Genomic DNA, 18,313 nt, shown 5'->3' on the forward strand with positions numbered 1-18,313 from the left:
GGAAGCAGCTACTTTGTGTATTTTTTTTGTTCGAAGAAAGTCAACGAAGGTAGGCTTAGAACATGTCGATCTAAGAGAAAGAGTTTCAAAAGTAAACATTGAATTTTCGAAAAATTATAAACCTTTATAAATCTGAGTTCAAGTAATTTTAGGATTTTCGTTCCTCTGTTATCCAAAAAACAAATAAGATTGATTTAGACTTGTCATTTGAATAGTTCTAGTTAGGAGAAAGATTTTCGGATAGTGAACATTGCATTTTAAAGAATTATAACCTCTTATAAATTTAGGGCTTGGGATATTGTCGATAGTACAACTCAATGCAATACAAGGTTTTATAAATAAAGGTTGTAAACAGGAGTTGATCATATATGTCTATAAAAAACATATAAATGTGTGAATTTAAAAAGTCTCGTCTTTTATTATCATATATTCTTTGTAAGGCTGTTATCGAAATACATAAACATTATGATTGGATAAGGTATTTTTAGACCATGATTAAAAGTTAACGTCATCTTTTTATTTCTTCTTGCAGTTAGATAGCAATGAATTGCACATCTTTGAGATTGCCTCTGAGGATTTATGAAGTTGGAACAGAATCAGTAGACAATCCAAAAGTGATTATCCAATCGGTGTCTTTGTCAATAATGTGAAGTGTTTATAAAAGATTATAAATGTAGTTTTATAGAAGTTTATAAAATTAAAAATTAGAGATTTGTAGAGACTTATAAAACGTTGTTTATTCTTTGTTACATCTTGTGGTTAATACAATTTTTGGATTCCCTGAGGAATACAAACATTTCGTGAACCCAACACCTCCTGATCTTGATAACATGGATCTTGACAGTTCAACAAGGATATAAAATGAAGAAAAGCTAAGGGGAACAAGGATTTGTGAATATACATTTTGCAACGTATGATATAAGGCAATAACACATGAAAGAAGATAAAAATGAAGAGCAAAAGAAAGATGAAGAGCAAATAAGAGTTTATAAATCATTTATAAAAGTTTATAAAACAGTTTGTAAAGTTTATAATATTTTTATAAAGGTTTATAAAACAATTAATAAAGTCTATAAACCATTTATAATTGTTTATAAAAATGTTATGAAAGTTTATAAACAATTTATAAGGGATATGCATACAATTTATAAGATTTATTGGTTTTTGAATCACTTAGAAAGTCTCTTAAATCATTTATAAGAGGCTATAACAATTTATAAAGACTTGTAAAATAATCTTTATAAGGATATAAAATAATTAATAAGAGTTTATAAATCATTTATAAAAATTTATTAAAAACAATTTATAAATATTATAAACCTTTTATAAAGGTTTACAAATTATTTGTAAGAGTCTATAAACCATCTATAAAGGCTTATAAAACAATTTATAAAGTATATAAACTATTTATAAATGTCTATTACAAAAATTATAAAAGTTTATAAATCATTTATAAGGGGTATGTATATAATTTATAAGGTTTAAAGAGGTATATACAGGTTTAGAAATCAACTGGAGATATTAAATCAATTATAAGAGTCTATAAATATTTAGAAAAGCTTATTAAACAAGTTATAAGAGTTAATAAAATAATTTTCTAGGGTTTATAAAGGTATGTAAATAATTTATAGGAGTTTATAAAATATTTATAAAAACAATTTATATGAATATGTTCTAAACAACCAACTTTGTCAACTCTTTAATGTTGTTCAATTCAGTCTTAGAATGTGTGTGAGTTTCTCTCTACAACATTTATTTACTAAAAGTTAAATTTGTTCCAATTTTTTTAGACCTTTATAAAATATAAATCTGGATTTCAAGATATTGTCAAAAGTACAACTCGACGATTTATAAGTCTTTATAAAAAAGTTTTTAAATAAGAGTTCAAGTAATTTTAGGATTTGCTTCCTTCTGTTATCCAAAAAGCAAATAAGGCTTAGTTGGACTTGTTATTTGAATAATTCTGGTTAAGATTAAGATTTTTGGATAGTGAACACTGCATTTTTACAGAATTATAATTCTTTATAAATCTGGATTTCAGGATATTGTTAAAAGTACAACTTGACGATTTATAAGTCTTTATAAAGAAGTTTTTAAACAAGAGTTGATCGCATATGTCTATAAAAACATATAAATGTGTGAACTTGAGAAGTTTTGTGAGGAATGCTAGGCAGAATAAGTATAAGAAACTCAAAAATGATTTATAAACGTTTATAAACGGATTTATAATGGCTTACAAGCTAATTTTTCTAAAGTTCCTCAAAAAGACAATCAATACAAAAAGGCATATCTGGTGAAAGAGCCACGTCCTTCAGCAAAGGATATACTGCCTCAACCCTCTCTATAGACTGTACAGAGACCATGCTTGTGATCAGAATCAAACAAGCTCATTTCATGGTTTAGTTTTATAAATACTACTACTTACCTTAACTCATGTGGATGGAGAAGAGAATGTGAGAAGCACCAAGATCTCAAATGAAGGAAGTGGAATCAGCGGCTCGCCCTCCCTAAGAGCTCCATCTACAAGTATAGTCTGAGCCCTTGGACGCGACAACATCCTAATTAAGAGATGTCTGAAGAAGATGAGATAGAAGAATGTATTAACAAGCCAACTCTACAACTTTTATAAAGCGTTATAAATATGTAATTCTTTGATCGTACAAACCACGTTCTTATTCAGAGTCCCTCTTGCTTCTTCAAATAGCTCACCAACCTCGTCGATCTTCAAAATCTGAACGCAAGCCAATCACATATTATTCCTACGCATCAGCACTAGCTCACTTCCAAAAACAAGATTCAAAAATAATATGCTTTCGTAACTCAACAAACTCATCTCCATCTCCACTGCTTCTTTAGATATTATACACAAAACAAGACATAAAAAATGAATCTCATAAAGTACCAAACATAACGTTACGTTACCAAAATACCAACCTTCCACTCATATATTGCACATACTAAACCTTGCTAGTCAAACTACAAATAGTAGCATTGTATTACCTCAAGAAAGTGAGGTACTTGATATGCATATCACCACACATATTCTCCACAACATCCTTTAAATCCAAAAGCTCACAGCACACCTTTGTAATATTACCAGATCAACCAAGAGAAGAATAATCATGGAATAATATTACTCTTAGGTTAGTAATTAAATATATGTTAAACTTTATGTCTTTTGATTGCTAACAAATCAACAGTAAAATTCGAAAGGACTCAATTTATAAGGTCTTATAAATTTGAGATTTGAAAACTTTATGAGAAGAATTTCGTCTTCCTTTCGAGAAACAGATCGATTTTGATAAACCAACCTACAATTACAGAAAGAGACGAAAATCACCATATATTATCCTCTTACCTTTGTTAGGCGTAGGAAAAGAGATCGTCTCGTTCGTCTGAGCTTGTAGAGTCTGTCAGCTTTGTCGGAGAACTCGTCATCGTTAGATCTCGCCGGAAAACTCGTCGTCAGATCTCGTCGGAAACTCTTTAGTGTTCGTAAATCTCACCGAGAACTCTTCTTGTTCGTTTGAGCTCATCAGCGTCGTCGGATCTCGCCGTATAACTAGTCAGAAATTTTACCGGAGAACTCCTCAGCGCCGGAGAACTCGTCAACATATCGTCGGATTCGTCGGTATCGTTCATTTTGGATCTGAGATTTGAAGAAATCTTGGGGAAGAAAAAAATAGTTTTAGGTTTAATTAGTTAGGGGTATAATGGTATTTTGCCTATTAAAATTTTAATGGTAAAATTGGTTAGTGTAAAGTTGAAAAGTGGTATTAGAAAAGTGGTATTAGTGGCAGTTCTCCTTCAAATATATATTTTGTACCGCTTGATTCAGTTGATCCACTCTTGATCCGCTCGATCCGCTTGTTACGCCAGATCCGCAATGCTTGATCCGCTTTTCCCATTCGGAGCCTAATTCAAGGCAATTTATATTTTCCCCTAATGAGCTGTTATTTTTTAGTTATTTTGTTTCTTTGTAAAACGTGGTTAATCCAGAAGTCAATTTTAGCATTCCCAAGAAGAGTCAACTATTATATTTATAAATTATTATATAACCAAAAAAAAAGTTATATAACCAAATTAGAAAAAATAGTTTGAAATCCAACATCAAAACTCGATTGAAAATATTAAGAGTGTATTTGTATTCTAGACAAATTTCAGATACTTTAGCTACGGGTTTGAAATATCCTTTTTAAACCGGCTATTTCTGGTAGCTTCACCCTGCCCTGCCCTCCCGACCCTCTTTATCCACTCTCCCCATTCTCCCCTGCCTTCGACTCCCAATTTCCCATTCTCCAAACTGCCATAGCCTCACTTCCTCTATCAAAGAAGCAAATTGTTCTTCTCAAAGAGACTGTTTCTATTGATTCCGGAAATGGCAAATCCACTACTCTACCTTCTCCTATTACCGATATTCCAATCGGAACTCTAGCCATCCCTGCAGCTCAGCATGAATTGATGGATCTAGAAACTAACCCATAAAACACTGTTCAAAACAGTTTTTGAGGTTTTACTGTTCTACCTCTAAAAAATTCCCCTTCGCTTGTAAACTCAGCCTCTTCCGGGAAGCCGCCACCTACCCCTCCTACCTCGTCCCATACTAAAGCCCCCAAAATAAACCCTCACACCAAGACAATACCCCTAAAACCTTTCCCCCAAACTACTAACCAACCTTCTACCTCCGCCCAACCTTCAATCCCCTCTGGCTCACACACACATGCTCTTCCCTCGTGGGTCCAGAAAGCCAAGAAAATTGCGGATACATCCCTGAAAAGACTTACTCCTCTCAGTTACTCTAAGTCTGGTGTCCCTCAGGTCACCATTCCTGATGAAGTATTTCAATGAGGTGCCGAACTCCCAAAAGAATTCATTGTCGGGTATTTCTTAGCAAATATGCCATCACTTCAAGCAATCCAAAGCGTCCTCAACTTCATGTGGGGCAAAGGACAGAAGCTGGACATTAAACTCAACAAAGTAGAGCGCTCAATTATGGTTAGAATCCCCAATGAGTTTATCAGAAATAAAGCACTGGAGAAACGGATTTGGTATGTGGGCACTGCCATGTTCAATGTCCTTCCTTGGGCCTCTAAGCAAAATGCTTCCCCTCCGGACATGGAGTCGATCCCTCTCTGGGCTCACTTGATAAGCCTCCTGCTCAACCTGCACAGTCTTGAAGGTCTTAGCTTTCCTGCTGGCCTGATCGGTGAACCAAAGGAAACAAATGAGTTCCCCAAAAACCTGACAGACATCAATAAAGCTCATGTCAAAATTGAAGCAAACCTTACAAGACCACTACCCTCCTTGATTGAGCTTAAAAGATCAACTAGAGAGATCATACATGTTCAGGTGGAATACTCTTGGGTCCCCCCCATCTGCTCTTACTGTAAGCAAATTGGCCATATCCTAAAAGATTGCCTCACAACCTCTCCAGACTGGATTAAGAAATCAAAGTCTGCTCCTCCTGACCACTTAAATAAATCCCTGAAACCACCTCCTTTAAATCCCCTGCCCACTTTACCAGAAAAAAACCATCCCTCCCGAGAAAGAAAACCACATTCCCACTATAACAGAAAACGCGTCCAAGCCCTTCTCACAGAAAACCTTCCCCCCCCCCCCCCCACCCTCCCTTCCAGAAAAACCACTAGAAAGCCTCCAAATTGCCTTTGAACCCGATCACTCTGTTATCCAAACTGATCTACCTGATCCCACTTTGGAATTTGAAACTGATCTTCAAGAGATCCTTTCTTACTCTCATACTAAACCCTCCACTGACTCCATCATGACTGATCTCGTTATCTATTCTCCACCAACCCTTCCCTTAACCAGCCCTGTCCCTACTTCATTTTTGGCCACTTCATTCTCAACCTCTTCTCCAGAGTCCCAATTTGTTGTAGCTCTGGCTGCTAACCAATCTTACAAGAGAAGGAAAACCCTCTTTAAACACAAACCCTCCTCTAAAATACCCCTCTTGCCTTATACCCTCTCTATCACTACCATTAATCATTTCTCTACCCTTGACCCTGACCATCCTGATACTCAACTGTATAACTCAAGTTCTGCTGTGGAAGGGAGTCTCGAATCATCTGCTTCTCTATCCTCTGCTACTCCTTTTGAAGGCCCACTTTTTACCCAAGGAGTGTCTGCGCCACTCCCTCTATGAGTAATATAGGATTTTTTGGAACGTTTGCGGCCTAAATGATCCGGATAAGCACAAACCTTTTTGTAAATGATTAGCCTTTAGTAAGGCCTATTTTAGTACTCTTTTGGAAATGCATATAAAAGAAGCGCAACTCAATCATGTCCTTTCCAAAACTTGTCGAGGTTGGAGTTTCATCTCTAACCACGCCTCAGACTCGGATGGAAGAATCATCATCATCTGGAAATCACCCATCTCAGTCAAGATTCTTCACCAGTCAAGGCAATCCATGACCTGTGAGATTGATGATGGGAATTCCCACTTGTTGACCTTCACAGCCTGCTACGCAGCAAATTTAAACTCTGAAAGGTCTGACCTATGGGTTAATCTTATCAATGCTCAGCAACAATTCTCCTTAGACTGCTCCCGTGGGTAGTTGGTGGAGATTTCAACCAAATCAGTCACTTCTCAGAGCACTCGCTTCCCTCTGTGAACTGTTATGACCCCCCAATGTCTGAGTTCCGGGATACTCTCAGCCACCTCGGTATTTTCGATCTCCGGTTCATTGGTCCTCTCCACACCTGGTCCAACAAATGCTCCTCCTTCCCCATTGCTAATAAACTCGACAGAGTCCTCGTAAACGAACCTTGGATCTCCTCCTTCCCCCATAGCCAAGCCGCCTTCCCCCCCCCCCCCCCCCCCTCGATATCTCTGATCATGCCCCAGCCTTACTAAATCTGGCTGTAAACCTACTAGATCAAAAAACTAAACAGAGAGAACTTTTCAAATATTCAAGAAAGAGTGAAAGAAACTAACATTTTGCTTAATGATGAGCAAGTACTGGCGCTCACACATTCCACCCAAGAAAACTTCCTAAAAGAAAAAGAGCTTCATGACAAATGGGACTTCCTAAGGTCAATTGAAGAAAGTACTTCCGACAACGATCTCACATCAATTAGCTTCAAGAAGGAAACCACAATACCACCTTTTTTCATCAGCTGATGCAAGTCCGAAACTCCTTGAACTCCATAAGATCGTTCACTCTATCTACGGGGGAAGTCGTCACCTATCCAGTGGAAATGGGAGCAATTGCTATCTCACACTTCAAGCAGCTCTTCGCCCCTTAGACAACGCTCACCTCTCACTGCCCCCCAAATTAGTTTCAAGCTCTCTCTTCCTTCCGCTGCCCTGAAACAAATGCTCATTCAATGATACTGCTACCAACAAATGAAGAAATTGAAAGAATGATATTCAAACTAATGCAAACAAGGCACCTGGGCCAGATGGTCTTACCTCTTGATTCTTCAACGCATCTTGGAACCTCCTAAGATCAGAGGTCATCACATATGTCAAACACTTTTTCCTCACAGGTTTCCTCCCATATTCCATCAAGACAGGATGAATAACTTTGTAAGAAACTTTATTTGTAAGAAACTTTATTTGGATACATAAAGTAGTAGAGAATCACCAGGAAGTTGAATAAATCTCATAGGAGTTGGGATGAAGAAGTTATATTATTTTTATTTATCCCAACTCCTCACAGGTTTCCAAACAACTATATAGTTATATTATTTTTATTTATATTAAATATGAAATTTATATAAGATATTATTTAATTATTTAATTATTTTAATCTGTTTTCTTATGAATTTTTAATAAAATTTCTGTAATTCATTTGATTAATTGTGTGATATATACTTATTTGATAAATTTTAATTATAAAACTTATTTGACGTCAATTTATTGACTTTAAAATTTTATTTGTTTAAAACTTATTGTATGTCAATTTAAACCAAACATAATCTCGCGTACATAATTATTAATTATATATTTTTAAGAGTAAAAATAATCTAAAAATAAGAATATAATATGAAAGTTTTACTGAGTTTAAATGAACAAACAAATCAGAGTGGCGCAGCAGAAGCGTGGTGGGCCCATAACCCACAGGTCCCAGGATCGAAACCTGGCTCTGATATATTATGTTTATATTTTTAATTGGGTGTGAGTAATACTAGGATGGGTGACCTTCCGGAAAGTCCTCGTGTTGCACCCCTTAAAACATTTTCAACAAAAAAAAAGTTTAAATGAATGCCAATATTTTTAATGACAATATAAATAAAATAATTTATTAATTTTATTAATTTTATATTAAACAAATAAAAATTTGGAGTCACTAAATTGACATCAGTTAAGCTTTATAATAAAAATTGATCAAATAAGTATATATTTTACAATTAATCAAACGAATTACATAAATTTTATTAAAAATTTAATAACAAAACAGATTAAAATAATTAAAAACAAAATTAAAATATCTTATATAACTTTCATATTTAATATAAATAAAATAATATAATTATATAGTTTTCAAATACACTAAATAAAAATATTAAAACACTAATTATCAAAATTTTGGATAACATATTGATTTTTTAAATCAGATTTTGTTAAAATTATTCTTACGCTTTTCAAACGCGGATCAAAATCTAATTTTAGTTAAATTACCGTCAAGTACGTCATATTTTAATTGATAAAACGGAAGATTTAAACGGTCTTTGACATCCACATCACTTTTTGGATGAATGAAATTAAACTCCTAATTTTAACTACATAACATCATTAAGTTGAGAGATGTTTCCTTGCATAAAATATACTTCGTGTAGCTAGGTATACATTAGTTTAGTTTGCATAGTTAGCCATGTGAGGACCAGTACTTCGTGTAGTCAGCAATCATTTTTTCTTTAATAAAAAACATAGTATATGTTTATATGGACCAACTTATTTGTCTAACAATTCTAAGAATCATTCTCGTGATGATACGTGACTACAAAAACATATTGTAATGCTCCATGATTAATATGTAGGGGATCCGTTTTATATTTTCCACGTTATCCAAAATAGTTTTCCATATTCTAGAGAAAACTTTTGTTTCAAAAAGATACATATTTTATATTTTCAATGTAATTTTTATCAAGTAATAATGAGAAATTATGAAGTTCAAGAACATTAATTGTATTTTCTAAAATTTTATTGGTTTACAAAAATAGGAAATGTAAAATTGCAAAAAACTATAGCTAAATTTTAATATATTTTATTAAAAAGTGTGAAAATTATAAAACATAAATCTTTTAGGAATGAAGAGAGTATTGTTTAGTTATTGTCAATTAAATATGTCAAACTTTGGTCATATAAATACCCACTTGCCTCTAATCATATATGATGCTATAAATGTAAAAAATAGATTTTTCTAGTTAGCTTTATATATTTATTATCGATGTTAACACTTTCCAACTTTGGCCTTTTTGATATATGGCTCTCTTTCTACAGAACTTTTCCCTCTCTTTCATTACAGTTCACGCAATCTCATTAAATCCAAAAAGCTGAAGACAATTAACCATAAACACACAAAGACAGAGAAAAGAAACCGAAACTGTCTGGATCAATGGCTACCGTCGCGGCGGTAACACCGCCGGCGAAGCGAAGAAGAACCGACGGCGGAAAAGAAATCGCCATAATCGAAGGACTTCCCGACCACGTATCAGAGATATGCCTTTCCCTCGTCTGCAGCCCGTCATTACTCGCCGCCGTTTGTACACGGTGGCGCCGCCTCGTATACTCCCCCGAGTTTCCACCGTTCCCGTCTCTCTACGCGCTTTTCGTGGATTCGAACTCGGATCCAGCTCGGGTCAACCCAGCTATCCGGTTCATGTGTTTCGACCCGGTTTCTTCTAAATGGGATCCGCTTCCTCCTCCTCCACCCGACCCACCTCTTCACCGGATTCTCTACCGTCATCCGTCGTATATTTCATTTAACTTTCCGATTCAGTGCGTTTCCGCCGCCGGAAAACTCGTTCTCATCGCCGCGAGTAACCGGGAATTCTCTCCGGCGATGTCCCACCCTCTAATTTTCGATCCAGTCTCTTCTACTTGGACCTCCGGGCCTCCATTAGAATCCCCGAGACGGTGGTGCGCAACCGGAGCTTGCGGCGGAGTCGTATACGTTGCTAGTGGTTTGGGTTCGCAGTTCTCCCCAATCGTCGCGAGATCGATAGAGAAACTTGATCTCACGGATCATGATCGGAGTAACTGGCAGAAGCTAAGAGAGATGAGAGACTCACGGTTTAGCCGTGAAGCCATTGACGCGGTTGGATGGAGAAGGAAGCTTTTAATGGTGAATGTTAAAGGGGGTGCGATTAAAGAAGGAGCTATATACGACGTCGTTAGCGACGATTGGGAAGCGATGCCGGAGGAAATGGCGGCGGGATGGAGAGGCCCGGTGGCGGCTATGGAGGAGGAGACGCTTTATTCAGTTGATGAGAGGAATGGAACAGTGAGAATATACAATGAGGAGGAGAGAGAGTGGAGGGAAGTAACGGTGGTGGAAGGTGGAGAACAGATGCTTAAAGGAGCTCAGCAAGTTACGGCGTTCGCCGGCAAACTCTGTGTTGTTAACGTTGACGGAAGTATTGTTGTGGTGGATGTTATGGCGGAGCCGGCAAAGATTTGGACCGTGGAGAACCCCGAAGGGCTTGAACCGGTTTCGGTTCATGTATTGCCAAGAATGAGCCGACCGGATATCATCTGACGTATAATTTTTGAATACAGTATTTGTTTCTTTGGTATAGGGAACTCTAATTTTATTCGATATTTTTTATTCCGTTATTTCTGCGGGAAAGTATCATCTTGTCGTTATTTTATCTTCGAGTCAAAGTCTTACTATGATGTTAGATTTTTTTTTTTTGGCACATGATGTTAGAAATTTAACATCTTTGTTTTTCTGTTCAAATATTTTTTTTTGTCAGCAGCATAATAATAAACTAATATAGATTTTGTAAACAAAATTGGTAATTCCGTATCCATATGGACAAAAAGACTGTATGTCTTAGAATCATGCGTCTGTAGTATATGAATTAGCTTTGAGCTGTTGAAACTTCTCTTCGAAATTTTTATATCTTCCAAGTAACTTGCAAACGATGCTCATTCTTCTGGTTTCGAAACCATCTTTACCAACTGAGAACAATTAGTTGCAAATGTAATATTAAACTATCGTAAATTTCTCATACATTCCATTGCCCAAATAAGAGCTTCTATTTCCGAATGTAGGGGCGACTGGCTCGCTCTTGTATTCCTCGTTCCCATCAATCCATCAAACCCTTCCAAAGTGTTGTACCACCCCTGTCCCAAATTTTTTTCCTGATTTTTCTATGAACCATCCGTAAAACACCAGCTACCTTGGATAGTCGCTACTATTGCTTCTACCTGTAAGCGCGTTTGATCTATCCCATGTGTAAGGGAAGTATGTGCCTCAACCAAGAGGATCGACTCCGTTTATGCAATTGGAGAATGTCTCTAGGATCAATATCCAAATTACTGAAAACTTTATTGTTTCTTCCTTTCCATATGTACCATAGAATCCATGCAAATTGATGATCTTCCATTTCCGGAGAGACTCTCCAAAATAAATGATCCATGTTTGCAAAAAGTGATTGGGTGGAAAAAAATGTCTGGATTCAAAAGAATTCTTAAAAGTGCACAAACCTGAACTGTCAGTGGACACTCAAAAAACACATGATTGATGGATTCTTCAGCTGCTCTGCATCTTAGACAAATTGTGTCTCCTTGTATTCTTCTTGCTCTTAAATTTTTCTTAGCCGCTATACATCCTGATACCAATTGTCATAAGAAATTGAAAAATTTCATAGGATAGTCATTTCTAGTTTATTTTCATAAAAATACTTCTAACAAGAATGACCAAAATAAATTTTATTGAAGAATAAATATATTTTTAATAATCCTATGATTACCTAATCATAGATTTTGGGTCTAGACTTAATAAATGCAATTTTGGGGATGGGGTTTTAATTTTTTTTAAATAGAAGATAAATATTAAAAGTTTAAAAATAATTTCAGAAAAATATTTTTGAATTTCAAAAAGAAAATTAAAAAAATATTAAAAATTTTTTTTTGATTTTTTTGAGATTTCTTTTTTATTAAAAAGTTCAAATTTGAAACACATATAATTCAAAATTATAGAAAAACTTATTATTATTTTTTTTAATTTTTATTATTTATATATCTTTAAAAAAATACGTAAAATGATCTTTTGCCTATTTAATGAAACCTCTTTTAGTCAGTTTGTTCTTTGGAAACTTTTTTTTAACAAAAATTTAAAACAAGTTATTGAGAGAATTTCCTTAATAATAATCTCTTTATTTTTATTAGATAATGGTTTAAAATCAAACATTTACTTAGCAAACATTAACTTTATAGATTTTTGAAAGAAAACATCATTAGTTATTTTATAGATTTATTCTGATGTCTAAATGTTCTTTTATTAGTCAGATTTGAGATGGTCTGGTAAAGACTTGATGTAATTTAGCTAAAAAAATCAGTAGTTTTATTTTATCCCCTGGAAATGTAGGACAGTATGAAATTGTGGAATAGTTTCTTCAGTTTTTGTATCTTCTTTAGCTTTGCCGAACAAATTGCTCATGCCTAAAGTTCATGTATCATCTCTTGCAGTCTATCCCAACATATTGACATATCGAATATACAACATGTTGTTCGTTGCCCATCATGTTGCTTCCAGTTCAAGGCAGACTTCAATTATTTACATATAAAATTTATGAATTTTGTATTAAAATTTGAAAATATTACCTAATTTAAAACAAAAATATTTAATAATAAACAGTACAAAATTACTTTATCTCATATCAATTGCTTTTTGAGTTTAAAAGTACACGAGCATGAGATTTGTCGTGATCATTATTCTACCTTAATTTGTTTTATTTAGTGGAGATTGACCAAGAAGCAATTACGATGCTGAAAGTTTCAAACGTGAAGAAAACTTGCAGGAAACAAGAGCAAGACACGTCACATTTTATACAGCAAACATGATCTTTCTACCTTTAATTTGTTTCTACACTTTGATGGTTGCATGACTAAAGCTACGAGCTTTCATCGAACTAATCATCTAACTATTTATTTATCATCTTTGAGTTATTGAGTTTAGGCTGTATAACATGGAAAAGTCAATGTAGATGGATTTGTTAATAACATACACGCCGTCCCAAGGTTTTATTGGACCCTGTGCAGTTTATAAAAAAATTCACATTTAGTTTATAAAAAGGGTCATAATATTTTAGCAAAAGATCATAAATTTTTTTTTTTTTTTTTTTTTTTTTTTTTTTTTGAAACACACAAAAGATCATAAATTCTAACTAAATTTTGCATAAAATATTTTGGGCCCTGTGTAAATGTGCTGTCCAAAGACGGGCCTGGCTTTTGTGGATCAATTTGTTAATAACATACACGCTTGTGAGAGTGTCCAAAGGATCCAAAACCGACTTTAAACATTTATCAACTTCAATCTCTAATTTGGATCAGATTTTTCATTCAGATATGAAAACAAGTCAGTATAAGTGTAATTATCCTCTCTTACCTTCAATAAAAAGCTGAAAGAAAGGACAAGATTGACATGATTTCCTATGGAGTAAAAAGGTAAAAAAAATTCATGTGACCCATTATTTTCCTTCAAATAGAATGATCGCACAAAGCTAGAAACAAGGGGTAGAAAAATTCATATGACCTCATAATTTACCTACACTTTAGAGCATGAAAAAAAGAAGATAAACCAAATGAGAAAAGTGAGAGGAAAAGAATCATGGTAAGACTGTATGTGTGGTCAGAAACCTGAATGAGTAAAAAACCATTTGTCTTTTTGATCGATATTCTCTCGATAATACGTACAGCACAAAATTTTTTTAAATGAAGTCGATGATAGTGAGTTTGGATATCTCTTGTGAGATGTGGATTGGAAATAGTTTGGTTGCTAAACAGATGTCAAGTACATAGAAGTATCTTCTAAGGTTGGGTATTATTTAATGTGGCTTGCAACAGTTAATGGTTAATGTGTGTGTTCTAAAGAATATGTGAGTTTCTGCATTTTCAAGTATGTTTTACAGGTTTAATTTCTGTTTTGCTTGAGGACAAGTAAATGATAAGTCTGGGGAGAATTGATATATCTTGGTTTTACTAGTTTTTGACCATGATATAAGTCCTATTTTAAAGTATATATTATATATTTCGAGTCTTTTAAAATCTTTGCAAATTTAGGTACGTTTTGGACGAATTTGGAGATTCTAAAGCACTTTGGAGCTTGAAGAGAATTAGAGCCGGAGAAAACAAGTTGTAGTCGATCGACACTCACCTTGGTGTTGATCGACACCCTTCCTTACAAATCAAACCGAAGTGTTTTTAAAGCAATTTTCAAGAATTGTAAGTTTGGCCCATAAATTTCTAGTATTTGCAAAAGAGTCCATGAACATGTTTTAACTTATGTACTCGATTCTTAAGCTTTAGGCTACGCTTTAATTTACTTTTAGAGAGCTTTTGTAGAGACAAATTAAAACTCATTCAGAGATTGATTTCGAACTTCAGTATCTCTTACTCTTATCTCAATGCACTTTATTTAGATTATTATGATTTGTGTTTCATTGATCATACCTCAGAAAACCACCAGTTAGATTTAAGGTTTTCAAAGAATTGATGAATTGTTAGGGTTATTTTATATTATCATCTTGATTGTTTTTAATGCTAGATTTGGATTGACACCCTAAAATCTAGATCATAGGATAATTGGTAGATGCAAAAACATTATTGATTGTCTGAATTAGTCTTGATGAGTTAAACACCTATCTGCAAAGAAATTTGGTTTAAGGATTTAGTGAACTTATCAAACATGTTTCCCAACATGATCTTAATGCTTTTCTGAATTGATTGAATCAATAAAGAGATTTGAGATTCTAGGAATTAGACATAAATAGTTTATTTAATGAAAGCTGATTGACTTGAACATTGTGATTTGAGTTCTAGAATTGTTCTTCATAAATCCTTGATAATTCATTTGTCTTCAATTTTGATTTCTTTTGAATTTTTCAAAGTCTAGCTTTTTTCTTCTATCGCTTACAACTAGTTTGTACTTTTTGTTTCTTATTGCTCTCTATTATTCGTCTAGCTTAATTTAGACTGAAGTCTACTGTGTGAATCGAACCTCTGTAGATTCGATCTGTAAGTGCCACATTATACTCTGAAATTGCATAAAAGTTCAAGGGTGAATTTGAGCATATCATTTATATGCAACGAAGCAAATGAACACCGAATTAAAGAAGCATTGAACAGTACATAGTGGGAATGGTGGGTCAGCTTTTTTGATTGCCATTTTCACATAGTATAACGTCGTCTGAGAAGATGAAAGAAAATTGTTAGTACTACATTTTTTCTATTTAGACCAAAAAAAGAAGGAAAGGCATCCTAAAGTGAATATAAGGGTCTGACTAGTAATTGTTGTATATTTAAAATTTTTGCTGTAGAAAAAATTATGTAGATTTTTTGTTGTTGTTTTAAATTTTATTGCTGTAGAATTTTATGGAAAACACTAAAAATTGCTTTGAATATTTGGCTCTGCAGAACACTTGTACAAGTGTAGGTTATTTCAAGAGCTGTGGTTTCAAAAAAAAATTTAAAGTTTGATTGCTCTGAATTTGGTGATGTAGAAATAAATAGAGCTGTGGACAGCACCTACATCAACTACCAATCACTCCCTAAATTGGGTCAAATTATACAGGCCACAAAGGAAATGATAATAAAAAGCTTACAATATAAATAATTATGCAAAATTTAACGGGCGAAAACAAAGTTAAATTAAGACGCCCACATTGAAATAATTTTTTTTTGTCTGGTTATTATGCTATTACAAATTATGAGAATCATTACATAGACGATATTACAGCCGACAAGTTTACCTGCCTTATGAAGATTCATGTCTGACTGCACACTTTGACCCGTTCTGTGAGATCCAATCCTGACGGTACACCTTGCGCCATACTGAAGATTCTTGTAAATATTTTTTCCAATTTTGCTGTATAATTCGTCTTCTCGGTGAATTGAAATCCATATCTCTTGGTGTAAAAATTGCGTCGCCTGAGATTCGAATCCCATATTTGGGTGTAGAAGCCTTTAAATCTTGATCACTAGGCCAGAGTGCCTCCACACATTGAAATAATTTATGTGAACAATAATATTATAAAAGCTAAACAAAAAAATAAGGTTGGGATTTGTTGGTCAAGAGGACAATAACCGTTGACGTGCCGTTTTAAGATAAGAGAAAGCTGAAATGGCAGAATGAAAAGTTTTTTTTTTTGGTAGAATGTTAAATTATTATACCAAGTTTTAAATTTTTACTGAAGCACAGAGAAAACAAGAAACATAATGCAGAAATGAAACTAAACAGAGCATCTAGAGACAAGCAGATTCAATTACGACAAACTATGGTCCTAGAGGCAGACTGGAGTAAGCGTAGCGTCGATGGCCCAAGGGAAAGGTATGAGCGGACAGAGACCCCTGTTGCTGCGAGCACCCGGAGAGAAAGGCGGCTCAAACCTTGAAGCAACGAGTAAAAAACCTACAGCTTCCGAGAAACCCAATCATCAATACCTTCACCAAGAAACACATCACGGAGCAACCAACTCATTCAAAATCGCCTCACCGATAGCACGAAGGGGAGTCTACTGACAAGCGGTGCTGTCGTTCGAGACAGAGAACTGCAGATTGCTGTCAACAACCCTCCAATCCCGGGACTGTATACACTCATTTAACCCACCGCACACGCAGAGCAGTGGGACATGTCGGGCACACCTCTTCCGGAAGAAGAGACCTTCGAACAAACAAGAAGCCCGAGTGCCAAACTAACTACTAACCACCTGCTAAAGACCGGTCTGCTTACACAGAAGCTACACCACCACAAGATGACGATTTATTATGGGAAAAGAGAGAGAGAGACTAACGCGCTGCCACAGTCAAGAACCCAACTCCAGAAGACATAGACAGATAAAGAGACGCGGATGCTGTCCCGTGTCTCGTCACATGCTGCCACAGAAACCTCCAAAACCCGGGCGACAACACTAAGAGAAGAAACTCCCCACACGTACCCATGACTGAGAACCAGCCACAGGATCTCACAGGAGCTAGGTGGATCCAGAAGAGACCGAGAAACCGAGACTAAATATCCGGCCAAGAAGCACAAACCTCACCAAGGGAATGCGAGACGCTGAAGAACCTCCGGATAATAGCCTCATCTGGACTCCACGCGCCGTCACAGTCCTGGTCGAAATCGAAGCTCCGAGAAAATCTGGAGAAGAATTCCAACGATCTGAACAGACAGGTGAAGGATAGAAGCCGGTTCAAGCCCTCTCCTCCCCACCGCCTTGGTACCGACAGATCTACTGTAGGATCTCCAGTGAAGAGAACGCCACCAACCACCCATAAAGCCGACTCCGACGACAGTCCCTAGCTCCGAACGTCGCCGTTACACCAGATCTGCCACCACGCTAGCCAAACCACCGGATCTATCGCGAATAGAAGAGGGATCTGAAGCGGCGAATCAAACCCAGGGCTTCGACAATACCGTAGAGAGGAGGAAGGAGTCAACAGAACAAAGAGAAGATGGAACAAGAGAGCTCCCGACGATGGCCAAAGGAACCACCGCCACCGGAGCTGGGAAGGGAGGCGGATTAGGTTTTTTTTAGAGAGAGAAATTGGAGGAGAGAGGTTTTTCTCGAATATTTGCAGCATGAAAAGTTAGTACTGTATAAAGTTATTAGTTAAGATTATACGTTAAACAGAGAACTGAAACTTTGATATAATTTCTCAGACCCGAAATCACGTTATATAATATTAGTTTAGTCGTAATAGTTACTCGAATTAGAAACTTTGGCACAATTTTCATGATCATTTTCAGTTTATCTAATGACTATAATAATCATGTATCCATCCTATTACTATTGGACCATCTTTTAATTATATACTATATGGTATCTTAGTATCTGGAGATTTCAAGAAACAAGAAAGCCAGAAGAGTCAGAAAACAAAAAAGCATTGCATCTCTCGACAGACCAGCTTTACACAAATTCATCTTCTCTGACCTACAAAGCAAGCTCTAGATAGGGCTTGTGTACAATTAGATGCCATTTGTATTATAAAGTTTGAACAAAACACTAATAGACTTAATAGTAGTGGCTTATGTATTACTTTAGTCGTTTTCGAAAGAAGAGTCATTTTGTGTTCTATAATATGAGTTTTGGCTGCCGTGGGGAAACATTGATATTATTTCTGCTG

The 18,313-nt window shown here is 35.3% G+C and overlaps 1 protein-coding gene and 1 non-coding gene across 2 annotated transcripts; both read left to right on the forward strand.

Moving 5' to 3' along the window:
• Positions 1-7,135: 7,135 nt before the first annotated feature.
• On the forward strand, positions 7,136-10,987 carry LOC103833814 (F-box/kelch-repeat protein SKIP25). The gene has a single exon (XM_009109873.2). It carries the CDS (start codon positions 9,582-9,584, stop codon positions 10,722-10,724), a length of 1,143 nt encoding a protein of 380 aa, XP_009108121.2. The 5' UTR covers positions 7,136-9,581; the 3' UTR covers positions 10,725-10,987.
• On the forward strand, positions 8,043-8,114 carry TRNAM-CAU. Its single transcript has one exon. It is a non-coding gene; the product is annotated as a tRNA-Met (tRNA).
• Positions 10,988-18,313: the final 7,326 nt, after the last annotated feature.

This window comes from Brassica rapa, chromosome A08 (genome assembly GCF_000309985.2).
Source record: "Brassica rapa cultivar Chiifu-401-42 chromosome A08, CAAS_Brap_v3.01, whole genome shotgun sequence".
Lineage (NCBI taxonomy): Eukaryota > Viridiplantae > Streptophyta > Magnoliopsida > Brassicales > Brassicaceae > Brassica > Brassica rapa.